This window comes from Akebia trifoliata, chromosome 15 (genome assembly GCF_017979445.1).
Source record: "Akebia trifoliata isolate Shusen 1 chromosome 15, ASM1797944v1, whole genome shotgun sequence".
Lineage (NCBI taxonomy): Eukaryota > Viridiplantae > Streptophyta > Magnoliopsida > Ranunculales > Lardizabalaceae > Akebia > Akebia trifoliata.
Window position 1 is genome coordinate 29,151,753 of NC_141389.1, and position 25,687 is coordinate 29,177,439.

Sequence of the window (25,687 nt, forward strand, 5' to 3'; positions counted from 1 at the left end):
GTATGTTGGTGTTGCTCTGGACAATCATCCTCTATTTGATAAAATGCAAGTCTCCAAGTTACTTGATGGGTATTAAACTAGTAAATCCATTTTATTTATAAGAATATTAAGCAATCTAATTAAATATTAGTCATGGATATTTAAAAGTAAACATAATTTAATTAAAATTAAAATCTAAAGAGGATGGGAAGCTTTTTCTTTACTCCCCCATTTATGTTACTCATTCTTTCTCAATTTCAACTCCAAACCAATACTCCTGAACGAAATTTTCTACAATGTTAATATATATCAACTAACATGAGAGGAATTACAAGTAAATTTATTTAATATTAGCTCAAAAATCATTGTATTTCTTATTAGGTATATGATGATTATCAAGTATGAATCATGATAATCTGACTCACTTTTTTCATACTCACTTTGTACGCTCTCATTATAGAATCTTAGATCCTTTGCTTTGGGATACTCAAGAAAAAGATTTATGATTCTGTAACTACTAAGTCAAGGAGCATACAAAGTGAGTATGAAAAAGAGAGAGTTGAAAAATCACTATTCATCAAGTATTTGTAGGGCCGGTTCTTGTTTTAATGATCTCACTATTGGAATAGAAATCAATAAGAATCAAAACTGATATTTTATTTACAGTAATGCAAGGGTGACATAGGGATTTACTGTGACTCTCACATTTCTGACGTGGAAGTGGCCACATAACTATAGATGCTTTTTACTCATATCTCAATGAAAGACATCCATGACTATCACATCAATGCAGCGAGAATCACAATGAAAAGTAAAATTCCCCAAGGATTTTCCTTTTATTTATGTTTCGATTTAAGATCCATTGACTCCCTAGTATTACTTACTAGGGACGCAACTTGGTCCAGTTTGGGATCAAATCAAAAGTGAACCAACATAAAAAGATTCCCCCTAACTAAGAATCAAAATTGAATCAAATTGCACATAGAACTAGGGCTGTCAACGGATAGCTATCCGATCGGATAGTAATATATCCGAATTCGAATCCGAAAAAAAATATTGATATCCGAATTCGAATTCGAATCCGATCGGATATCGTTAACCAGCATTCGAATTCGTATTCGAAAAGTATATCGGATATCCGATAATATCCGATTCGATAAAAACCCTAATAAAATTAGATTCGATGTACACCAACCTCTTCAATCGGCAAAAATCAAATTGATTTTCCTAATTTTTTCAATTTCAGAAATAACAATTTTCAACGTATTTCAGTTTTAAAATCAAATAAGCTTTGATTTTTGAAAAAAAATTGATTTTAAAATTAAAAAAACTTTGATTTTTGAAAAAAAAAATGAAAAATTCGAATAAAATATAAGGTTTTACTGAGAGAGAGAGGAAATACCTACTTTGGTGTTCGCCGGCCGGGGAAGAGAGTGGCTATGGGGAATTTGTACAGTCGAAACCCACGGTCGAAAGTCGAAACCCACCTGGTTTTGCTTCTTTGGTTGAGAGAGAGAGAGAGAGAGAGAGAGAGACCTACTTTGGTGTTCGCCGGCCGGGGAAGAGGGTGGCTACGGGGACTTTGTACCGTCGAAACCCACGGTCGAAAGTCAGAAACCCACTGGTTCTGCGTTTTGGTAGAGAAGATAAACATTTTAAGTTATACTTCGTTGTGAAACTTGAATACATGAGAGAATATATAAATAGAAATAAGTTTTGTTGTGTTACATGAATACGTAACACATGTATTTATAATCGGAGCGGATATTATCGAATCGGATTTAGTAATATCCGAATTCGTATCCGAAATTCATTCGAATGTTAAAATAACATCCGAATCCGAATCCGATATCCGAAAATTTCGGATAATATCCGATTTTTCGAATTCGAGTTCGGATTTCGACTATCCATTGACACCCCTACATAGAACACTAAAATTGGTCTGGTTCGCGTCTATGGATGGTCAACATCCTATAAACTTACTTGGAAGCAATATATTCTTCATTTATAAAGAAAAAAAGTAAATAAATAATGAACATGAATTTCAAACAAATGTCATTAATCTATCCGTGAAAAAAAAAAAAAATCTATGGCCTAAGTCCAAAGTCCTAACTCTTAAAAAGTAGTAAATCATTAAAAACTCGATCCTCGGTTTGATTCGGATCCTCAAATTTGATTCGGTTCAACACAAACCTTGAATCGAGAACCGAATCAAATGAATGACTCCAATTTCTTATCCAAGTCAAATCAGTCAAAGTGATCGGTTTGGTTCGAAATTTTTTTTCAACTTGACCAGGTTGCACCGTCGTTACTTCCAAGACAACACAAAAGTCAAATCAAGTCTTGATGACTCGGACCGTGTTTCGTGTCAAGTGGACGAGTTCATGAACCCAAATTTTCTCCACATATAAACCCAAATTTTCATGGATAAACCTGTAATTGACACGTGGCAAAAGTGCGACCTCTGCTGACAACTTCAGTTGAATCTCTTTAACCAAAACCAAGAAGAACACAAGCCAGCCTTCACCATGGCTTCTCTGCTGCCACCAACTGTTATCCATCTACAACAAAACCCTAAGTTTCCATGGCTTTCTCCTTCAAAACCCATCTCTCAAAACCACTTCTCTCAATCCACAAACCCTTCTGCTAGAAATCTAAGGACCTGTAATGCCTTTTTTGGTAACATTTCAGAAGATCTTCATCTAAATGAAACATTGGCTCTGTTTCCATTTTTAAAATCTGGGTTTTCTCAATTTCAGAAAATTTCTGAAGAATTACCAGAGATGGAGAGATCGTGGATTCTGGTTTTTGCTGGATTGAGTTGGGTCTATTTGACTGCAAGACCTGGTGTACTTATTGGTGCCATTGATGCTTATGTTTTAGCACCTCTACAGCTTGGTTTTGATAGTTTGTTGGGGAGAAGGAGTTTGAAGAGGACTGATTTTGTGATTGGAGATAGATTGGGAGAAGGGTCTTTTGGGATTGTTTATTTTGGTGCAATTGTTCCAAAAAATGTGAGTGTAGAGGATCGAGTACAGAAGAGAGGAAGAGCAATGGAGATCGATAGGAGGTTCAAGGAAAGGGTCATTTTAAAGAAGGTAAAATTTTAATTATTTATTAAAAATTAAAATTACTCTCATTTTATTTTGTTATTTTTAATGAAATTTTCGAGTGTTTTTTGGATTATAGTAATTATAAATTTTGAGGTGGGCAGTTTCTTCAATTATTTAGCTCAAATCCCTATTTCATCAAATAGGTTTTTTTTAGAGAGCTGTTATTAGCACCCCAACTTTTACTTAATACACCCCAATTTCTTGAATAATTTATCAACCCAATTAAAGATTTTCATAGGGGTGCACACTGGATCGGCTAAATCCGAGAACCGAACCAATCCAAAGCCTTTTGGATTGGATTGGTTCGGGTACAGATGGTAAAAAATAACCAATTGATTTGGTTCGGTTCCGGATTAGGGGTATAATAGAACTGAACCAATTTTTATATTTATTAATATATATATATATATAATATAATCTTAAAAGACTAAAGGTACAAACATTCAAACAATACTCAAAGTCTCAAACCCCTTTCTTAGCTTCTTTCATCTATTCTCTCTTCTTCAATTTCTTTGAAGAAAACCTAGCCGTTCGTCTCCCCCACCTCACCACTCGCCACTTTTCTTAATTTCTTTCATCTATTTCCTAATGTTTTCATGATTTTCATTTTTAATGTGTTATGCGTGATGCTTTGTTTATGTTGAAATAATAAGTATGTTGATGCTTTGTTTATGTATGTTATGTGTATGCGTGATGCTCTGTATAATATTTATTTTGCTTAGTTTTAAATTTTAACTATTTTAATTTTACTATTGAAAATAATAAGTATAAGAACCGAGAACCAATCCAAACCAAGGTTGGTTTGGATTGGTTTGGTTCTATAGGGTAATTGGATTGGTTCGGCTCCAAATTTGTAGAACCAATCATGTTTGGTTCGGTTATGATTTTGCCAAAAATCCGAACCATGTGCACCCCTATTAAAAGATATTCTTCAAACATTACAAATGTTTGACTCAAATTATAATCTCAACATTATGAAACATCATGGCACTCATTCAAAAAATTTTAGTAGTTGTTTACAATTATGATTAGGCTCATATAAAATCCTAAACCCATAAAAAAAAAAAATAGAAATCTAGCACACAAAAAAAAAAAATGAGAGAGCTTCTATTGGCAACCCAACTTTTACTTATTTATTTTTAATTGGGGTGTAATAAGTAAAAGTTGGGGTGCCAATAGAAGCTCTTATCTTTCTTTTTTTTTTCTTTTCTTTTTTTTTTTTTTTTTTTTTTGGGGGGGGGGGGGGGGGGGCAGGGGTGAGGCATAGCAACATAGATTCACTTCATGGGATCTCATAACCATGATTTGAGGTAATTTTGGAAATTGTATGTTACGACCTCAAAGAGATGGATTTAACTTTCTGTACCACTAACGCCTAGGTACTTTTGATGCATTGGTTAGTTTCGTATCATTTGGTATCAGAGCGAATGTCACACCTCTAGTTCAAACGTTGGAAGGAACGACCTAGGGAATGGGTGGACTAACTATGGCCCCCAAATAAAGGGTACCAGAGTGAAAAGTGTTAAAGTCAAGAGAACTAAGGTTTCTTATTCCAATAAGACTGAATAATGAAATTACATAATAATCATGTTTTTATAGACTCCCTAGAAAATAGGAAACCTACCAATAATCGGATATCTACTAATAATAGGAAATAAGAAATAAATAAATAATATAATCTAACAGAAAGCACCACCAAGTGAGCCACCAGAACATTTGCTATAGAGCGTGGTGGTTTGTTACAAGGCCAAAGAGATATGGGCTTAACTTACTTCACCACTACATCATCACGAGTGTAACATAGACTGATTTTTTCATTTCTTTCCTATCTGCCATTTCTTTGATATTTATTATCGAGGGTTTTGTTCCTAATGATGCACCTCTGTTGATAGCTTCAACTAGTGTTTAACTATGTAACATGTTACAAGGCGTAACATGGGGCCTTAGAAGCATTAAATGCCAACACGTCAAAACAATATATATAAATATTTTATTTGAAAATCTTAAAACAAATGGTGACATATAATTATTTTGGAAGAAAAATTTACAAATCAGGAATTAGCAGGTTAAGGTTGGAATTGAAGGGGCTGAGGAATGTGGCGATTTTGAGGAGTGGTTTAACTACAGACTTTCAAGAGCAGCTCCTGAAACATGCGCTGAGTTCCTTGGAAGTTTCATTGCAGACAAAACAAACTCACAGTTTACTAAGGGTGGCAAATGGCTTGTATGGAAATTTGAGGTACCTTATCTATCTTCATTTTATCTACGCTGTCTCTCTGTTTCTATATTTGTCTCTATGTTTGTTTAAAATTTATATAATACATGCAACACTGAACATCTGCATCCATAACCATCTGCAGTTCTATACCCATCACTTTGATGTGCATTGATTGACTGATCAACGATTGGGATATTATTTTAACCCCGAGGGGTTGGTTCAGTGGCAATTTCGGGCCGATAAGTGGCTAATGCCCGTAGGTCATGAGTAATGAGCATTAATTCCTCAGGGGCCACCCGCAAGGGCGCACCCTCACTTACGTGGTGCATGTGATGTGCGGGTGTTGCACGTGCCCCAGGACTAGTCCTTAGACAAGACCATGGTCTATGGAGTGGGCAAAGCTGAGATACGGGCCCAGTCCGCTGTCTACAGGGATACCCGGTTATCAACACAAAAAAAAAACAATATGGATATTTTGACAGAAATAAATTATAATAAAATTGTAAAAAAAAATTATATTTATTAGCTATAGAAACTCGTATAATATTGATGGAGGTATCTTTTTTTTTTACAAGTATAAACTTCATTAAAATGAAAGCAGGAGGACAAGGTGGCCCCTTAAAAGTACAAGACCCAAAATAACTAAGAAAAACCAAAGCACTCTGAAGACTACAAAGAGCACAACTCCTCCCATCTAAATACAAAGTCTTCGAAGAATACTCCTTCAAATTCTTTTCTTAATTTGCACTAAAAGATTAGTAAAGCCAAAATCTCCAAGGTCACTTCTTAAGACGATTTCTCCATTGACACTGGTAAATGTACATTACATTGTAACTTTTGGGTTAATTTTGTTCTAAAATTTATCTGAGAATTTGATGGTTACAATTTTTCTTTTGTCACGTATCCCTTGCATAATTCCGTGGGTCTTAAAAATTTCGACTCAGACCTCTTATCACCTTGTTTGACACCACAAACCTGGTTTTGAAATCCGTCCACACCAATTTGCTTCCACTTTTCTTCCAACACAAGAAAATATATTTTTTGATGCCAAAATAAGCTTATTTGTTTTATTTATAGATGGTGTATAGTACAACATGCTTGCATATGGAATTTTTGTTTGTTGTGTAACTTATTATAGAGAACCCATGTTCCAGGGAGATCGAAACTTAGCCGATTACATGAGGGATCGCAGCTTCCCTTTAAACTTAGAGTCCATTATGTTTGGACGCATCTTACAAGGACTAGACTCGATTGAACGGAATGCTTTGATCATCAAACAAATTATGCGTCAGATTATAACTTCTCTCAAGAAGATTCATGACAATGGTATTGTTCACCGAGACATTAAACCAGCCAACTTAGTGGTAACAAAGAAGGGCCAGATCAAACTCATAGATTTCGGAGCTGCCACAGACCTTCGAATCGGCAAGAACTTTGTTCCCAATCGTGGTCTACTTGACCCGGATTATTGTCCTCCTGAGTTATACGTGCTCCCGGAAGAAACACCCATTCCTCCCCCAGAGCCCATAGCCGCTTTACTTTCTCCTATTCTTTGGCAGGTATAGTTTTCTTCCTGACGTGTACCACGGTCATCCTCTTATTGAAAACTCTGTAAAATTCGTTCTTTGAAATGTTAATGTTTGGTTTTGTTTATGAATTCAGCTTAATAGTCCGGATCTCTTTGATATGTACTCGGCCGGGATTATACTGTTGCAAATGGCTATTCCCACCTTAAGATCGACATCGGGTTTAAAGAATTTCAACTCGGAAATAAAGACAAATGGATATGACTTAAATAAATGGAGAGAAGTCACTCGAATGAAACCAGACTTACGGCTTCTCGATCTTGATTCTGGTAGAGGTTGGGACTTGGCTACAAAGCTTATTTCCGAGAGAGGTTTCCTTAGAAGGGGGAGATTATCGGCATCTGCTGCATTAAGGCATCCGTATTTCTTGTTGGGTGGTGATCAGGCGGCCGCGGTTCTTTCGAAGCTAAGCTTAAGCAAGTAATCATTTTCTCAGTTATGTAAGTATTGCATTGTTTTCTTCCCTCTATATTTTCTTCAATTACTTCTCTTTGAGTTCATGAATTCAAGTCTAGCTTACGTACCAACTTGAGTTCATGAATTCATGTATTGAAACGTCTAACTTTGCAACTACTAACCAATTTGAGTTCATGAATTCAAGTCTAGCTTACGTACCAAAACAAAATGTGTACTTGATGTTTATAAATGACTTGAGTAAAATTAAGAGAATTTTCGATCATTTTTTTATTCTTTTTTTTGTTTGTTTGTTTGTTTTCGAGAAAGATTTCCTGACCTTTTCTTCCTCATTAATTCTATCGTCTCTTCCAAGATGTTATAAATTTTGACGATAGTAATTCTTTTAACCAATTCATCCTCTTTGATGCAGTCTGGTAAGAGTTTTTTGCCAAAAACTTCTCACAAAGTCCCATCTATGTGAAGTCATCTTGCTAAGATCTACGAAAATGCAGTAACTTTCTCATGTGAGTTTGAATACTGATAGCTTACATTTTTTATTTTTTTAATGAAAACAAAGAATTGGGAAAATGTTTTGTTTGCCTTTCAATATAGAACTAAGAATCAGTGTCCTTTAATATTTGCTAACTTTCTGTTTTAATGATTTGTAAGACATATTCTCAACTATCCTAATAGTTGCAAGACAGGCATCTGAACAAAGCCGTTCCATCAAAAGTAGAAACAAAAATGGACTCTCAAACAAAGAAAATCCAAATACAGAAAGACAACAACCACAGAGGCGTAAATAATTGAAATATATAAAATAAAATTTTAGAAAATTTAAGAGAGAGAGAGAGTATATATCAGTTAGAATTCTAGTGATTTGGAGAGGGATCAGAAAATTTGTCGGCGAAGTTTTGGGTGGGATCGACATGGAAAAAACTGCTGTTTTTTTTTTTTTTTTTTCTGAGCATCCACTCTTCTAAAATTCAGAAAGCACGCAGGTGGACTGAGCCAACCCGGTCAACTGAGTTGACTTGGTGGTCTGATTTGACTCGGTCACTGAGTCAAACTCGATCACTGAGTCAACTCGTTTGGCCGAGTCAACTCGGGTGTTGAGTCGACTCACTGTCTGTGGGGTTGACTCAATGAGTTGTTAACTCGTCCACTGAGTCAACTCGTTTGACCGAGTTAACTCGGGTATCTGAGTCAGCTCGGTACTGAGTCAACTCACCTGATCGAGTTGACTCTGTCGACTGAGTCAACTCAGTGCCGAGTTAAGTCGGTCAAACGAGTTGACTCAGCGACGAGTTGAACCAACTCATTGAGTCATTGGCCGAGTTAACTCGGTCGAACGCGTTGACTCAGTGTACATTTGACCGGTTGGTCATAATAGACGACTTGATTAATAACGAACATATAGTGTAAAAAAAAGCAATCAGCGGCTAAAATTTTACTAACCCTAAGAAACGAAAATGGAGTACAATCACAGAGAAAATCCCCTGAAACAAAAATCCCAAACCACATTCGTGCATAAAGGGCATAACCCAAACAAAAATCCATAAAAAGTAGAACATGTTGAAGACGCTATCATTCGGCATCTTGGGAACAAAATCAAATGGATATCATCCCAAACAACATTCACTGGAGTCTACGGAAACTCTATATGTTTTGAAATGTGTTTATCTATGCTTAACTGTAACTAACTAGTTGGGAATGATGATGTTGGTGAAATGTAGTTTGAATATTTGAACAATCTCTTTAATGTACAGAACATCGCGAGGTTTTTTCATCGAATGGAAATTTATATTTATCATTTCTAGAAACATATCTTGGTCTTTTTTCTTTTTTCTTTTTTTGAGTCATGATTTTCGATGCCCCTCTAACACATGGGGATATGCCCTCTGACGTGGCATGGGCCAGAACCATAGATTTTTTGCTCCAAATCATGATGCACGAAAATGTCACACAAGTTATGAAAGTTATAAAAGATCAAGTTAAGAAATCCCGATGAATACTATCTCTGCAGACATTACAACTTGCTTCTTACCCAAATTCGACCGGGTTCACGAAAATGTTGAGGGCATTAAAGCGAAATAGTAAAAAATATCGAAAAAATAATAAAAATTCTAGTTTGAGTAAAATTTGCCCTACTAACCCTAAAATAATCAATATAGTTTTCTAAAAAAAAATTCTGACTCAATAATCCAAAATATGCTAAAATGAAATTTACTAGAAAATAGAAAGTTTGGCCTTTCGGTCTATCTTCTTTTAGTCCTCCCACTCCATATAAATCATATGTAATTTGTTTGACATCATCTTCATACTACGCTTATCCTCGAACTAGAGAAGAATTAGCCAACATTCTTCATAAATCTTTTGCGTCTATGGAGAATTGCTTCTCAACGATTGTGGTCACCTTGAAGTGGTTGTGTTATAAAAATTGAATCGATTATTAGACCAAAAATTTGTTAAATTGGTTGGATCACGACCAAACTGTGATTAATTTTGGTTCAATCGATTATCATTTATTTAAAATATAAAATAAAATAAAAATTATTTTACTATGAAAACAACACCTAAAAAATCAGTTGTTCATTAATCACATCGACTATATTACAAAACCGGTCGGACCACCGGTTCGGTCCACTTTTTAAAAACACTACTTTCAAGTTTCATCTCTCTTTGAACCTTTGACAACTTTGGTTTAGTTGCACAAGAAATTCCCTTTGTTACTAACGACTTTTCAAAGAAAGTCGTTAATAACAAAGATTATTTGGAAGGGAAAGATTGGTGACTGAACAGAAAATTGGCTCGGCTCGGCTAATCATATATGGTACTCGGAGCTCACTAGTTCTTAAAAAAATAATTGTATTTATATGAGTCATGATAATATGACGTGCCCCTACACACGCTCCCATCACAGAATCATAGATCATTTGCCTCATGATACACAAGAAAGATATGTATGGTTATGCGTATCCTGAGGCAAATGATATACGATTTTGTGATGGAGGCATTAGAAAATCATTACATTAGATACATTACTTTGAATACATTAATGAATCTATCCAATTATTTTCTATGATATAAAAAATATATTAATAAATAGGATTTATGTTAATATTACGCACCCCTCTTGATTATCTATTATATCCATTGATTCATGAAAAAACATGAAATCCCAATTGTTAAAATATAGAATCCTAACACGTTTTCCTAGGATAAGTCCCATCGGTTGGATTTCATGTTTTAACAATTGGGATTATGCATTTTTCATGTAACTTATACGTTTTCTTAGATCCAACCCCAAGGGGTGGCCTAATGGCAAGCCGAGCCCTAATAAACTCCTCAGGAGGAGTAGGTCAAGTGTTTGAAACCCCTGAAAACTATGAATTTCTTGGGGCCACCCTCTAGGGTCTAATTGATCCTCGACTCAACCTATTACAAGTAAGACTTTTTGAGGGGGCAATGCATGTCACTATGGGATTAGTCTCACCCGAAGGGTGGGGATACCAGTCATCTATCAAAAATTGATCCAACAGGTTATCAAATAGGTCATTGTCGAATTGGGTAACCCAAATCCTCGATCCGGACAGAAATTAGCACATTAGAACCAATTATATTTTGGTCCTAATCCCATTCCTTGACAGCCCTATGAGTACCCTCAGATATATAGAAACCAAATCTAAGCCAAGTTATTAGCCAAGCCCAAAGTTCTCAGCAGCATGCCAGCATGGCAGCATTTGTCTTTGCTTGTGTAAATTGTTTTAGAATTATCCGCTAAAATATTATTTAGTTAATAACCTTGGTTTTCTCGGATCATCTACACAAATATGGAGAGAGCCCACATCACATTCCATGGTTCTTATTTTGTCCCCTTTTTAGGCAGTTTTCCAGGCTTTCTAATCTGTTTTTTTTTTTTTTTTTTTTTATTGTTCTTTTAAATCTCCTTTAAAGGTATCAGAACTTCTAAATTTAGAGGAACTTTCTGCTTAGACATGGAGAAAAGCAGGACCTTTGGAGGGAGAATTGAGTTTTTTTGGGGCCTTTTGGGGCTCTTTCTTCTGTTTTGTTGCACCAAAGCTGAAGGTTCAATTCTCTATATATCTTTCTCGATTTTCATGTTGAAAGTTTTTAGAACTTCGGTTCAATTCTTTTATTTTTCGTGACTTTGGTGGCAAATTCTTGGACCCTATTGAACCTTGGTTGTTTAGGGTCTGTTTGTTACGCCTTTTTTTGGTGGCCTTGAGTCAAAAAAGCGCATTTGTTGGTAACGGCTTCTTCAATAGCTTTTGTAGGAAGCCTAAAACTTTGTGCAAGAGCCCCTAATAGAAGCCAACACCGAAAAACGTATGAGGGTGAAATGACAATTTCACCCATCATTCTTCTTAACTCATCGATTAAACTATAGAATCAATTCGAACTCTCTCTACTACTTTTTTGCCAATTTCTGTAACAAACAAGATTCTCCTTGAAGCAGTTTCCCAGACTCTGAGCTTATACTTCTATTAAACACAGAATCCTAAAACAGAAATTGGAATCTGTAACAAACAAACTCTTAGTTGATTTACACATCAGAAAAGCAACCTAATTGACATTTTATAGCCGTTGAAATCACCTATTAGGATGATTTTTTTTTTTTTGTAGGTTCATATTCACCAACCGATGGGGCCAAAAAACCATTGGGATTGGCATAATTTGAGGTTTCAACATAAGATGTGAACCCTATTGTTCCTACTTAACCAATGGGCATGAGTTTCATTCATAAGACACCGCATGTATTGAGGACATTTCTAACTAACAAAAGCACCCACGCTAGGGAAGCCCTCAATACATGTGGCATCCTGCTTTTGGTTAATCTTAATCCGAGATTCTGTGAAATCCCAATATTTAATCAAGTTGTTTTACATTTAGAGCTATTTTTAGAGAACATGACACAAAATATAATTATAAATTCTAATATATTTCAAAAAATAAAAAAATAAAATAAATATTTAACGAATTTGGACTCGTGAATCATTGAGTTAACTCGACTAAAGGCTTTATTTACATCTGAACCTTTTTTTTTTTTTTTTTTGCAGATGGTGTGATCAAACAGGTTCCGGACCCTACAGGAAATGTGAATTTAAGCCCATTTCAACAGTGGAGAAGTGCCTATGAGTGTATGCAAAATGTAAGAATCTTTGGTTATTTCTCCTAAAGCTGTTAATAGATCAGGTCCAGATCCCATCAGGTTGATCTGAGACCCGATCCGATAATTATCACATTAGATAATTCTCAAGTTGAGTTATTTATTAGGTCCAATATTAGGATCCAAATCCAATCAGATAAAAATTGTATTTGATATACAAATTATAAATAAACTTCATACATATATAGGAAAGAGTTGCATAGTGCGAGGGACCATGTAGAGCATGGACCAAGGTCCACATTTGAGTCATGTGGACTGCCATGTTGGTCCAAATGATACCTCATCCCTCTTGATTTGTCGTCTAGATTGGGTTTGAAAAAAATTGGGGATGCCCCCGCGCCCCCCTCCCTCAATACAAGTGGCCTCGTCCGTGAAATCCAAAATTAAGTTTTTTGTGAGCAAATATTTTTTTTCTATCGCATTTTATTAATGTTTGATTTGTTTGAGATTAGACATCAAATAGCTGCCCAGAAAAGTACAAATTAACAGAAGCAGGATGGTTGAACGTAACTTTAATCGACACTACGGAGTATTGTAAGCCCGGTGGGTGCGCACAACACACCATGGTTGTGCTTACATGCATTAATTTGGTGAAACGCGATTACAAGTTTGGAAGCAAGGCCACTGTCCAGGAACTCAACAATACGATAATACATGGATGCTCATCAGGTACTCAAATCTATATATTTATTCCAAAATGGTAAACCAGTTTGGATTTGATAACTTTTCGATGTTAAATTTGGATAAATTTGAGAATTTTTTTAAAATAAAATATCAAAATGAGAGAAAATTCAACTCAGACCTCTTTTCTCTGTTTAGTCTTAGACATCATTTATTTTGTCCTTGAAATCTGAGAAATCCTTCGCGATATCTACTTGAGGTCTGGATACCAAATTTTTTATTTCAGCACCTCTTTTATGCTTTTCTACTGAGAGGGCCTATGATGACTTGCAAAGATTTGCCTACATCGTTTGATTATCTCTTCCATAATAAAAGTTTCTGCAAGTTTGAGGCCTCTTTCATAAAAAAAAAAAAAGGATAGAAAAAAAGTGGTGTGTTGACCTAGCAAGGGAATTTTTTTTAGTCGTGATAATCTGACGCCTCTCTCTAACATAGGTCCCCCTACACCCCCATCACACAATTGTAGATCATTTGCCTCGGGATACACAAGAAAAAGATTTATAATTATGCGTATCCTGAGGTAAATGATTTACAGTTCTGTGATGAGAGCGTGGGATGGGGGCAGAAAATCATTATTCTAAACATGTTACTATATATTCAAGGAGTAATCGAAAAATCTTTGATTGGAGAATACTGGACACTTTCTGTTTATCTTTGCAGGTTTTAATGGAACAAACCTAATTGCAAGCAATGCAAGAAAAATGTATGGGAGCAAGACCATCATCCCCTTGGTTTCAGCTCTAACTGTCTTGTTTCTTATAGGTCTCATCAACATGTAGTCCTCAGACCCACTGTGTATGTCTTTTAAGTAATCTAATTACCTAAATAAATGAACAAAGTTTTTAAATGTTTAGTCCCACATCGGAGAGTGATGAAAGTAGTTGAGTGGAAGGTAGAGTATATAATGAGATGGATTGGGAACGTTGAAGCATACTTACCTGGACGGGGTCAATGGGTGATCAAGAAGGCCCATGGCCTAGGTTAGCAACTTCCATTGCACTACGGAGGGGTGCTCGCCTAAGATCTACCCAAAGTGGTGGAGTCTACGTCATAATTTGTGTCAGAGGGGGTACGCGTTCGCGCGGCCCCTACCAATTCTCATATGTTAAAAGTATTTTGTTAACTAGAGTAGTGGTCTGGGTTGTCGTTGTACTGGTTTCAAATGGGTAGGTAGACTAGGACCGAAACAAAGAAAATTGGTTCAATATGGTTCGAATTCCATGGACTGTATTTGGATTTGATCAGATGCGAATCCATAAAATATACTTTTATAAGCGGTTGCCAAGATCCGGATAAAATATACTTTTGTTATCCAATTCAGAATAAGAAATCTGGATCTGAATATTGATTTACCTAGATCCAACATAAATCCGTCCCATTCTATACAATAATGGTGATTGGGTTGGTTTAGGCATCTTTCTCATCCAAGTTAGTTTTGTTATAACTTCCTTGAGGGTTGGGGGACAAGGCTAAAATTGCTACCAACTAGGACTGCAACTTAGGCGGGTTAATTCGAGATCAACCCGATCAATGAGTTGAGCCTGAGTTAGAATGTCTCAACTCGATGCTATACTCAGGAAGTTCTAAATATTTTTGTGAAATTAAGGAAGAAATTCATTTTATTTATTTTTCCTTCTTTTTAAATCTATTGCCATATGTGCTAATGTACAATGGTAATGATACAGATTATCAAGGATGAAAAGTCCAATCTGTCAAAAATACCTAACTCGGATTAATCCAAACTCAACCCAGTTTTAAAAGTTCAATCATGAGTTAATGAACTCAAACCCGATGATAGAGTTAATTTTAGCTCAGGTTAAATGTTCAACAACTTGAGCAGAGATATACCGACACCCCTTTGTGGTCCTTAAAACCAACCTGGTCGGTGATGTATAACCTCACTATCATACTTGCATTTTGCTTAAAAACTGTCGAACATTGGATTTTTTTTCGTTTTGGTGGAAAAAAATGATAATAAGTAAACCTGTCGTGATTTTACAACTTTTTATCGTACTAATTGGTATCTAAGTTGAAAAGGTGAGATTTCAACTTTAGTAGCTGAGTTGTGATTACAAAAATAATACTTTGATGTCTAAAGACTTTTTCTTCAATTAAACCAAGAGCAAGAGTTATTTAAAAAATAAAAAATAAAAAGGGGAATCTGTAAATCAACTCTCTCATCCATAGTATATTAAAAAAAAAATCCAAAACTCATCAGTATTTTTAGTTTTAGAGACCAAAATCAGACACAAAGTTTACACTTAAGTTCAACCGGAAACAAGTGATAAAAAACTATTTTTAGTTTTAGAGACCAAATTATGTCCCAGCCTTGCGACGCCCAACACGTGCAACAAAACCAGCCTTGATGGGAGCAACTGACCGCCCTGAGCCGCACTGCAAAAGGTTTAAAAATAAAAATGAAATTAGTCCCAGTCAGTTCTAAGGGTTTAGTTCTTTCCAGATCTTGCAGCCATGCCATCATCATTCAACAGCCATAACAATAAAATCGACGGATCTAATTAAAACAATATTGAGCTCTCCTGAAAAAAAAAAAAGAATAATGATCTTCTGACCCCCCCCCCCCCCTATCACAGAACTGTAGATCATTTGCCTCGGGATACACAGAACCATATATCTTTTCTTGTGTATCCCAACGTAAATGATCTACCGTTCTGTGATGGGGGCATAGGAATATATATGTCAGAGGGGGGCATCAGATTATCACGACTAAAACAAATTCCCTTACTAGGTCATCACACCACTTTTTTTCTTTTTCTTTTTTTCCTGAAAGAGACCTCAGACTTGCAGAAACCTTTATCATAGGATTACTAGGTCATCACACCACTTTTTTTCTTTTTCTTTTTTTCCTGAAAGAAACCTCAGACTTGCAGAAACCTTTATCATAGGAGACATAATCAAACGATGTAGGCAACTCTTTGCAGGTCATCATAGGCCCTCTCAGCAGAAAAGCTAAAAAGAGGTGCTGAAATAAGAAATTTGGTATCCAGACCTCAAGTAGACATCAAGGATTTCTCAGATTTCAAGGACAAGATAAATTATGTCTAAGACTAAACAGAGAAAAGACGGCGCGTATAAATTATAGATGTCTTTAAATCTATAATGATATAACCATAAGGCCATTTGTGCAGCAGCACCCACCATCCATAATACGTTACATTTCGAAGAGGCAACCCAAATTTCCAACAGATATGGGAATATGCATATAAAGTGCATACCATCTGTCGGAAAATATGTGTGAATGCATATAAACAAGACAAGATATGGTAGGTGGTTACCTGCTCACATCTGAGAAAGAACAGACGGTTTTCCTTTGAAAGAATTGTATCTGGACTTTTGCAGCCATTGCATATGACATATTCATCTGGAAATACATAATTAAAAAAATAATAAATAAATAAACAATTCAAATAGATCAGCCAACAAGAATAATAGAAAATATACAGAACTACATGTCTTTCACAATATGCCCATGGTTACACTGCCAGTGTTATAGCACATCAGCCACCACCGATTGGTTGAAAAGACAGTTTCTATCCCCTTTCAAAGAATACCGCTTCAACTTTATATGTTGTATTTCTTCTTCTCCCCTTCTCCAATAATACCCCTCCAACTTTATTGTCCTTCCTCAACCCCAAAGAGTAATAAGAGTATAAGACAGGAGAGGAACATATGAAGCAAAAGTGATAAATGGATACACAAAACAAGTCAGGGCCATCTCATCTCAGTTATGCCCCCCTCTACGATAGTCACCAATTTGGAGTTCAGGAATAAGTAGGCAAGAGGAAAATTTCAGTAATATAGGGAAAATGTCGAGAGAGAAAAAATCGGGAAAAAGACAAGCTAGGGTTAAGATTATATAATTGTTCCTATTAAGTGGTGTTCTCATGTTACATCATTAAATACTTCATTGAACTATAACAATCAATTATCAAACCCCATATTGATGTCATCCATGCATGCATAATAAGTAACCACAGGTACACAATATACTATGATTTATATTGTTCAAAATATATATCTATATAAAGGATAATAATCATGTCCAAGTTAGGATTCGTCAACTAGTCAAAAACATCAAAATCAATGTCATCCTCATTTACATCATTATTATCTTATGTTTTATCGATAAAATGGTCATCACCATCTTCATCAAGGTCTATTAATGTCATATTTCATTTAAACAACAAACAAATAAAAACAGTAACATACCCTAGTGCATGCAATGCCCATATAAAAAGTAAAGGCCGAATTATGAAGAGATCAACAACTGCTCATAACAAAATATTAAAGGAACTTACTAACGTATCGTCGCAGAATTCCTTCAAAATTTTTGGGAGCAAATCTTCCCTTGATAACTAGTCTTTGTTGACCATCCAGTGAGCCACTTGTTCCCATTTCAGCAAGCAAGAAAGTCATGACGTGCTCTGGCTGCCTATGCATCCTGTATGTTAAAATAGTGTCAAAAATGTAATTGTCACTCGTCAGAGATGGCAGAAAACCTTGATTAATTTTTTCTTGGTGATAACACTACAGCATCTTTTAAGCAAAAAAATAATATTAATCATACCTATTAAAAGAGATCATGCTGAATTGAAGTGCAAAAGTATTATGAGAACACAAAGCCTTATCCCAAAAATGTGGGGTCAGTTAAACAAACCATGTTCCTCCATGATAGTTATAATTGGGAAGGAACATAATTACTGCTTGATAGCCTACTTAGAAGACACATATACCCTTTTTTTCAAATGCATTTAAACCCCTTTCAAAACTATTTCTCTACTAAACGCCCATCCAACTCAAAAAACTTTCAATTTGATGTCCCAATAGTATAAAAAGTTTGATGTCCCAACCATGAAAAAAGAAACACCTCGTCAAAATTGTTCTCACATTTTTTTCACAGGTCCACTAATCCATGAATAATTCGACCTATCTCTTGGTGGACCTACAACCAAAAAATCAGATTTATTGGTGATTTATAAATATTTCTGAGGAGTCCCCAAAAAGATCATACCCTATTGGCTAGAAATGACCCATAAAAATGCTCAAATCCAAACTAAAAGCCACTAGACAAGATGAATTTTGTATGTAAGTCCATCAGAAGATATGTCAAGTATTCATGGGTCGATGGACATAAAATATACATGTTACTCGGCATTTTTAGGGGATGTGACATCAAGCTTTCTGGACAATGGGGATATCAAATTTCATCTGGAATATATATATATATACTCTTTTTTTTTTTGCGTGCGGGATTCAGAAAGTTAATTAGTGGAGACATGTTGCTTTGAGAGAGGTTTAAATGAATTTATAAAGGAGGAGTGTGTGTCCCTTCAACAGATACTAGCATAAGTATATTTGTGGGTTCACTCGAAGGGACAATAAAGTAGGGTGTGGGGAAGGGTCTCACAACGTAAGGGGAATAAAAACTAAAAAGCCACAGACAACACCCAGATAAAAAATAAAAAAAAAAGGAATGAATAAAGTGAAGTATCGGTGAACTGATCATACGTCTTGCAAAGATCCATAAAATTCACAAAGACTGTCTTTTTGGTGCCTTCACGAAGTACTTGAGGTGGCCTCATCACTGTCCTACGTCTATCCCCTGCAAGCTCTGGATTATTCTCTCTCAGAATGTTGAATACCCGACCTAGGAGCTGTACAATAAAAAAAAGGGATTTTATCAGTTCTGATTCCAGTCGGATATCCGTTAATCGACACCCCTACCTAACATACATCTTCGGCATGAATAAAACTCATTTAAGAAACAAAATATAGAAACTTCGGAAAATAAAGAAAACGCTAATCACGTGAACTAGAAAACAACACCTCTTCGTATTCGTAATCTCGGTCACTTCCTTCCCAAGGATTCCGGGGGGCATGCAGAACAATCCCTTCACCTTCTTCCTCCTCTCCTACATTATCTAAAATATGAAGAAAACATGTGTTTTAGTTTCCACTAGTAATACCATAATATGGTGACAAAAGAGCAACTTTGAGATTACTAATCTTCTAACCACAGATTTGAACACGTGACTTTTACATTCTTTTTCTACAGCAATTTCTCATTGAAGTAACATTAGCCTGACTTTATGAAAAGTCTTACCATCTTGATCTTCTCCAGCATCCACATTCTCATCATTCATAAAGTCCATCTCAACCTGCAGGAATGGGACACCAAATCATTTACAACACTCGCAGCCAAAGAGCCGAATATCTTTAATGCTTCTAAATGCAAACTTACCAGCTTCTTCTTCTTCTTCTTCAATCCAGCAAAAGCATTTTCAAGTCCTTCAGAAACTGTATGCGGTAACCCAGTAAGAAGCCAAAAAAGCACAAATTCAACTAAATAGTGTAGAAAATTTAAAAATTATAATAAACACAATTTTGGGAAAATTTTACTTTGATTAGTACTATACCTGACAAGCTTTCTGTTTTCTCAACCAACTTATCCACAGAATCATCTTTAGTATCTTGAATTACAACCTTCTTCTTCTTCTTCTTTTTTGTAGGATCAAATGGGGCAAGCTGCACAATCGTGGTACATATCGAAGTTAGAATTAATTATAACATAAAAGGCATAATCCTACAATACGATTAAAATTTTCCAGTTTGGAAATAAAATATTTCAGTAAACTACAATAGAAACGTACTTCTGCCCCCTCATCCTTGAGGTCAATAGCAGGTGCTTCGTCTGCCATTTCTGTTCCATATCAACACAACACAATAACAGATTAAAAATATATTTTTCCTTCCATCACCCAAGATGAGGAAGAAGAGATTGCCAAACTTGAGCAAGGAATAAAAAATATGTGTATACCACGATGACATAATGAACAAAAATTCACTCCACAGAAACGAGGAAAAAAATATTGTGATGCTAAAACGTACTCATCATTATCTACATAGATCAAAAAGCCTGAAGCCCTTCAGAAAACTGTAATCCAAAATCTCTCTAGAATAGAAAATAGAAAGAAAAACTTTAAGACAATTGCATCAGCAAGGCTTCTTTTGGTTCACTATGAAAGGAAACATTCGGTTCCCATTTTGTTTTTGTTTTTGTTTTTTAATAAAACTAAGGGAAAAGAAGCTGAAAATCAGCTGAGAAATACTGTAAGTTGCTTGGATGGTTAGAAATGAATATTGCTTTTCTAAATACATAAATAACTAAAAAATGCATTCAACTTAGAACCAAGTAACAAGGAAGTGCATTAGTGCCCGAAACTGATACAACCTGTTACGACACACTGAATCCTCACAAACCCAATATGCCAACATATCCGCACAATTGCTTCCATATGTAAGGAGATATTCTTTACAAATTTCAATTCAAGTATAAAATGTAGAAAGTTTTTTTTAATTGGTTGTATAACACAGAAAGAATGCATTTAGAAAATCTGACTTGCATAATGTCTTTAAATATAGAGGTGTTGATAGAGGCAATTCAATGGCCAAAAGTGCAGAGCATGAACTTCACGAGAACATTAAAAGGAGAAACATAGGAAAGAATAAGAAAAAAATTTATCTATTATTCTATTCCATTTGAGGAAAGACATGTTTTCGTAGATGTTAACCAACCTTGAACATTAGCTAAGGATTAGTAGAAGAAATAAAATTGCCACAACCATGATATGTCCGCAAGGTGTGCCATTGGCACCAAGCATTATAAAATGTTAACCAACCAACTACTCCAAAAGACCAATCTGTTGGAGAGGGGGACAACTATGAATATAGGAGGGTCACAAGGCTTAACTAAGGTATGACACACCTAAGAGTAGAGGAAAATATACAATCAACACTCTCCCTCACCCATAAGGGTGGAAAGAATCGAACCTATAACCTATAAGAACTTAGCGCTCTGATACCATGTTAACCAACCAGGGGAGGAACCAGGATTTTCTCATAGTGGGGGCAAACTATGGTTAGTTGTATAATTGAAGAACTTGAAGATGAATGGTGTTAGGGAGAAATTTAGAGGTTTTTGGTTAGTAGTTGAAGAAAATGATATTTAGGTCATTTCCAATTAGTATATGAGAAGGCCCGGTCAAGAGGCAATGTTATCAACAAAAAATTGAAGGGGGGGTGGCAAAAAATGGAGGGAGGTGAGGGTGTGGGGCCAAATGGGGAGAGAGGTGAGGGAGTGGGGACAAATGGGGCATGTAATTAGTTGAAAATATAGGGGTGTGTCAAAGTTTTGTGGGGGCAATTGCCCCCACCAGCTCCTTACTAGCTCCGCCCCTATAACCAACCAACTACTCCAAAAAACCAATCCACTGGAGAGGGGGAGAATTATGAATATAAGAGGGGCTTAACTAGGGTATCTATGACACACCCGAGAGTGGAAGAAAATATACACTCAACAAATAAAGGATGAGAATCGTAAAGTATCCAGGGACTTGGATCCCAAGCTCTGCTGGCACATTGCATTTCAACTTGAGGTCCTGGGTTCAAGTTCAACTTACCAAAAATAAGGCATAAAACCTAATTAGATAAGGCAAATGCCTAAGATTTTAAGCTTTTCAATAAGACTCAAGGTGTTTTAAGGAAGTCCCACCTCCATACAAGCATCAAGGCATTAACGTCAAACAAAAACAAATGAGTGAAGCTATGATCGTACCCAACGAGATACGCCCATAACCAGAACATGACTACACTACACCAATAAAATCTCCAGAGGGGCCTTGCTATTGGCGTGCTACTGCTTTTCAGCCTCCGCTTGTTGTGTGTGTGTGTGGTGGTGGTGGGTGGTGGGTGGTGGGTGGTGGTGGTGGTGGGCAGGGGTGGGGGGGCTAAGTTTTGCAACTAGCACACAAAACGGCTTGAATTGATTGCCCCAGGCCTCCGCTTGCGTAGTATCTAAAGGAGCGCTCTACTGATCGATAGCGTACTACACTAGTATCACCAGGCTTCCCCCTCTATGAAATGTCTCAAAGTCCGCCCAATATATATTAAAATCGTATAAATAATAGGTGAAAACAGTATAGTTGAATCACAATAGGTTTAAAAAAGAAACAATTTGAAAATAAAAAAATATGAAACTAACACATGAGAATCTAAATTTTCATAATATATCTTAGATCAGACTTTGATTGAGATTTGAAACCGATGATATTAGGCCAGCTGAGCAGATATTAACAATCAATGGACGGAGAACTTTCAGATTAGGGAAACCTTCATCTCCAAGATAAGAACCAGTAAGTAAATAGAACCAAAGAAACAAAATTATAATTTAAATTTAACATATATATTTTTTTTTTTAAAACGAAGTTTTACGAAATAATTAGTAGTACACTTTTGGGTAGAATTCAAATTAAAAACAAATCAACACGATTTCAGCAAACAAAAGAATCCATCTTAAAGATCTAAAAACCCTAGAAGCAAGAATCAAGAATCCACCTTAAAGATCTAAAAACCCTAGAAACAAGATTCAAGAACGTGTGCAAAGAAATTCGAATAAAATTGGAAGATTTATACCTTCGAGATTGCAGCAGCTTAAGAGAGATGAATGTTATGCGGTGTTGAGTATCAGGATTCAGGGTTTTAAAAGCCCGCCAGCCGACCTTTCATCTCGTCTTGTCGCACATAGATTTCGGGTTAACTCGGATTTTGAACGAGTTAAATCATTTACTACGCCAACATTTACCTTCAACATTCCAATCCTTTTGAAATTAGAAAATGCTGGAACGACACAAAGGTGACAAAAATGATGGGGTGGCACGCACATAACCGTAGATGCTTTTTACTCGTATCTCGTGGAAAAGTGTCTACAATAATGTGCACAATACCATGTCATTTTGTCACGTTCGTGTCTCCCCGTTTGTGTCATCCCAGCACAACTCTTTGAAATGAGGGATTTTCTATCAAGATTGGACCTCATATTGCACATACTGATGAAAAAATGTATAGTAACCATAGATGCTTTTCATCGAGATACATGAAAAAAAAACATCTATAATTCCTATACACTTTCATGTCAATTTTGAAGTCATTCCAACACGACTTTTTCCCAAAACGTGCACAACTTATGTCCAAATTCTGATTTCAATACATTGTTCATCTTAATTCTTAAAACATGTTTTTCCAGTGAATTCGTCACTTTTATAATCAATGAATTTGTTGATAAATTAAAGGCGAGATCGTTGATAAGATAAAATTGCTAGTATTTTATTAATGAATTCGTAAATTATAAAAATGACAAATTCACTGTAAAACAAATATTTTTGAGAATTAAAATGACCAATCATATTCAACACAAAATGGAAATTGACCCTTTGAAATTGAAGTGTCATCAGGTTAAATTTGCGTAGTATAGCAGTTCGCTATATTAAACTGTTTTTTTATAAGAAATACTTAAATTTTAAGTAAGAATAATTTAATAATCTTTTCAAAAGAGTAATAATTTTTTTACTCTCCCATGTGACATTTTTAAAATAATCTCCTGATGTGGCATGTGCTAGAATCATAGATCTTTATTCCCGGGATGCACAACTAAAAATATTTATGGGAATGCACAAATGTGCTTTCGGAGACATAAAATCTACGATTCTAACATATGCCACATTAAGAGAGTATTTTGAATATGCCACATGTGGGAGTTAGATTATCATGACTCTTTTCATAAACTTGAACAAGCTATCCAACAAGGAATCGTGATAATCTGACTATCCCACGTGGTACACTCAATCGACTCTCCTAACAAGACAAATTCTGAAAATGTAGATCTATATGTCTCAGGATACAAAATTGCACTTTCCTGTAAAACATGTATCCTGAGGTGTATAGATCTATGATTCTCCAAACTTGCCATATTAGAAGAGTTGATTGAGTGTGCCACGTTAGCTAGCCAGATTATCACGACTCATCCAACAAGTCATCTTGAATATCAAATGAATCTGTGCAATAGACTATTCACATTGACACCATCATTCGATTGATGGGGACGACTTACCTAACTTTTCTTGGCCTGGAACTAGTTTTTAAATCATTATGGTTTCCATGATATTAAAACTCTGTATCCCGCCTTGCCTCATTGACATTGAGTTGTCTTGGACTCATCCCATTTTGAACGAGTTAAATCATTTAAATCGGTCTTAGAAGAATTATTTGCTGCACCAAATATTTACTTTCAGCATTCCAATCCTCTTGAAACAAGGGATTTTCCCCAAACTCTATGGATATTCAATGTGGCAATGTGAATTGTCTATTCCACTGATTCATTTGATATTCAATATGACTTGTTGGATGAGATAAGTCGTGATAATCTGACGATTTAGGACCAAGGAATCTACTCTTTCTATAGTCTCAAGTTCAAATCCCACTACCCATAAAAAACTTTGGTGGCCACGCACCGCTCCATGTAGTGGGGTATAGCCTGAGTGCAGGGTGTAGAGACTAGTCTTGTGCGCTCAAGCTGGCCCGGATACCCTTCGTTATCACAAAAAAAAAAAAAAAAAAGATAATCTGACTACCCCATGTGGCACACTCAAGCAACTCTTCTGGCGTGACAAATTTGGAGAACCATAGATCTATACACCTCGGGATACAAATTTTATGGAGAAGTGCAATTTTGTATCCTGAGACATATAGATTTACATTTTCCAAACTTGTCACGTTAGAAGAGTCGATTGAGTGTGCCACTTGAAGTAGTCAGAATATCACAATTCCTTATTGGATAGCTTGCTCAAGTTTATGAAAAGAGTCGTGATAATCTGACTTTCACTTGTGGCATACTCAAAATACTCTTTCGACGTGGCATATGTCAAAATCATAGATTTTATGTCTCGAAAAACACATTCTCATAAATATTTGTAGTTGTGCATCCCGAGAATAAAGATCTATGGTCCTAGTACATGTCACATCAGGAGATTATTTTGAGAATGCCACGTGGGGGAGTAAAAAATTCATTACTCTTGTGGAAAGCTCAGTCAAATCAATTGGATTTTGCATTTTTATGATATAAATAATTATTCTTACTTAAAATTTAAGTATTTTCTCATAAAATGACAGTTTTAATACAGTGAACTGCTATTAACAAGCAAATTTTAACCGATGACAACACTTCAATTTCAAAGGGTCAATTTCCATTTCACGGTGAATATGATTTGTCACTTTAATTTCCAAAACATGCTTAAAAATATATTATAAACTTATATTCAAAATATATTATAATTTTTGTATTATTAGGTGAATTACTAATGGATTAAAAATTCTCCTACTCATGGTGGAGAGATAAGGATGTTTAATTGAGTAGCCCACAACTATGGATTTAATTAAACAAATCTGATTACAATTTTATAATAAACCTTATAGCCATCTTTATGTCTTTTCTCTATGGGAACATGGATAACTTTCGGATTTTACACAAATTAAAATAGTAGTGGGGGAGTGTGGACCATTTCCTTTAAATCATTATGGGTTCATGATTTTACAACTTGGTATCTCGCCTAGGGCTGTAAACAGATGCTTATCAGTTCGGATACAACAATATCCGAATCCAAATCCAAAT

At 35.6% G+C, this 25,687-nt stretch overlaps 3 protein-coding genes and 3 non-coding genes across 7 annotated transcripts; 4 read left to right on the plus strand and 2 right to left on the minus strand.

Moving 5' to 3' along the window:
* Nucleotides 1–2,446: 2,446 nt before the first annotated feature.
* On the plus strand, nt 2,447–7,937 carry STN8 (Protein kinase superfamily protein). 2 transcript variants are annotated; one of them, XM_086424805.1, is made up of 5 exons: nt 2,447–3,077; nt 5,158–5,331; nt 6,465–6,869; nt 6,973–7,336; nt 7,723–7,937. In XM_086424805.1, exons 1-4 carry the CDS (start codon nt 2,508–2,510, stop codon nt 7,318–7,320), a joined length of 1,497 nt encoding a protein of 498 aa, XP_086280931.1. In that variant the 5' UTR covers nt 2,447–2,507; the 3' UTR covers nt 7,321–7,336; nt 7,723–7,937. The 2 variants fall into 2 exon arrangements, with proteins under 2 accessions (XP_086280931.1, XP_086280932.1); XM_086424806.1 differs by lacking the exon at nt 7,723–7,937 and having other exon boundaries at nt 6,973–7,575.
* A 147-nt stretch (nt 7,938–8,084) lies between these two features.
* Nucleotides 8,085–14,093, plus strand: LOC147385143 (uncharacterized). The gene is made up of 4 exons (XM_086424808.1): nt 8,085–11,381; nt 12,374–12,465; nt 12,936–13,152; nt 13,825–14,093. The coding sequence occupies exons 1-4, from the start codon at nt 11,291–11,293 to the stop codon at nt 13,941–13,943; spliced, it is 519 nt and encodes a 172-aa protein (XP_086280934.1). The 5' UTR covers nt 8,085–11,290; the 3' UTR covers nt 13,944–14,093.
* LOC147385144 (small nucleolar RNA SNORD34) lies at nt 13,417–13,501 on the plus strand. The gene has a single exon (XR_015173152.1). It is a non-coding gene; the product is annotated as a small nucleolar RNA SNORD34 (small nucleolar RNA).
* A 1-nt stretch (nt 14,094) lies between the features above and the next one.
* LOC147385145 (U1 spliceosomal RNA) lies at nt 14,095–14,255 on the plus strand. The gene has a single exon (XR_015173162.1). It is a non-coding gene; the product is annotated as a U1 spliceosomal RNA (small nuclear RNA).
* Nucleotides 14,256–15,326: 1,071 nt separating this feature from the next.
* Nucleotides 15,327–22,797, minus strand: LOC147385146 (eukaryotic translation initiation factor 2 subunit beta-like). The gene is made up of 10 exons (XM_086424807.1): nt 22,657–22,797; nt 19,836–19,885; nt 19,602–19,710; nt 19,427–19,482; nt 19,289–19,343; nt 19,012–19,106; nt 18,694–18,839; nt 17,484–17,626; nt 16,461–16,546; nt 15,327–15,558 (listed from the first exon to the last, which is right to left on the minus strand). The coding sequence occupies exons 2-10, from the start codon at nt 19,881–19,883 to the stop codon at nt 15,481–15,483; spliced, it is 816 nt and encodes a 271-aa protein (XP_086280933.1). The 5' UTR covers nt 19,884–19,885; nt 22,657–22,797; the 3' UTR covers nt 15,327–15,480.
* LOC147385147 (small nucleolar RNA SNORD34) lies at nt 16,037–16,121 on the minus strand. The gene has a single exon (XR_015173153.1). It is a non-coding gene; the product is annotated as a small nucleolar RNA SNORD34 (small nucleolar RNA).
* Nucleotides 22,798–25,687: the final 2,890 nt, after the last annotated feature.

Bases quoted from the DNA above. Each gene is read 5' to 3' on its own strand.
- LOC147385146 (XM_086424807.1), bottom strand. From the start codon at position 19,883: ATGGCAGACGAAGCACCTGCTATTGACCTCAAGGATGAGGGGGCAGAA. The intron at 19,344-19,426 runs GTAAGTTTGCAT...CCATTCCTGCAG, and splicing joins AGAAGAAGAAGAAGAAGCTG to GTTGAGATGGACTTTATGAA. The intron at 18,840-19,011 runs GTGTTGTTTTCT...TTTATTGTACAG, and splicing joins GAGATTACGAATACGAAGAG to CTCCTAGGTCGGGTATTCAA.
- STN8 (XM_086424805.1), top strand. From the start codon at position 2,508: ATGGCTTCTCTGCTGCCACCAACTGTTATCCATCTACAACAAAACCCT. The intron at 5,332-6,464 runs GTACCTTATCTA...CCCATGTTCCAG, and splicing joins GGCTTGTATGGAAATTTGAG to GGAGATCGAAACTTAGCCGA. The intron at 6,870-6,972 runs GTATAGTTTTCT...TTATGAATTCAG, and splicing joins TTTCTCCTATTCTTTGGCAG to CTTAATAGTCCGGATCTCTT.
- LOC147385143 (XM_086424808.1), top strand. From the start codon at position 11,291: ATGGAGAAAAGCAGGACCTTTGGAGGGAGAATTGAGTTTTTTTGGGGC. The intron at 11,382-12,373 runs GTTCAATTCTCT...TTTTTTTTGCAG, and splicing joins TTGTTGCACCAAAGCTGAAG to ATGGTGTGATCAAACAGGTT. The intron at 12,466-12,935 runs GTAAGAATCTTT...GTTTGAGATTAG, and splicing joins CCTATGAGTGTATGCAAAAT to ACATCAAATAGCTGCCCAGA.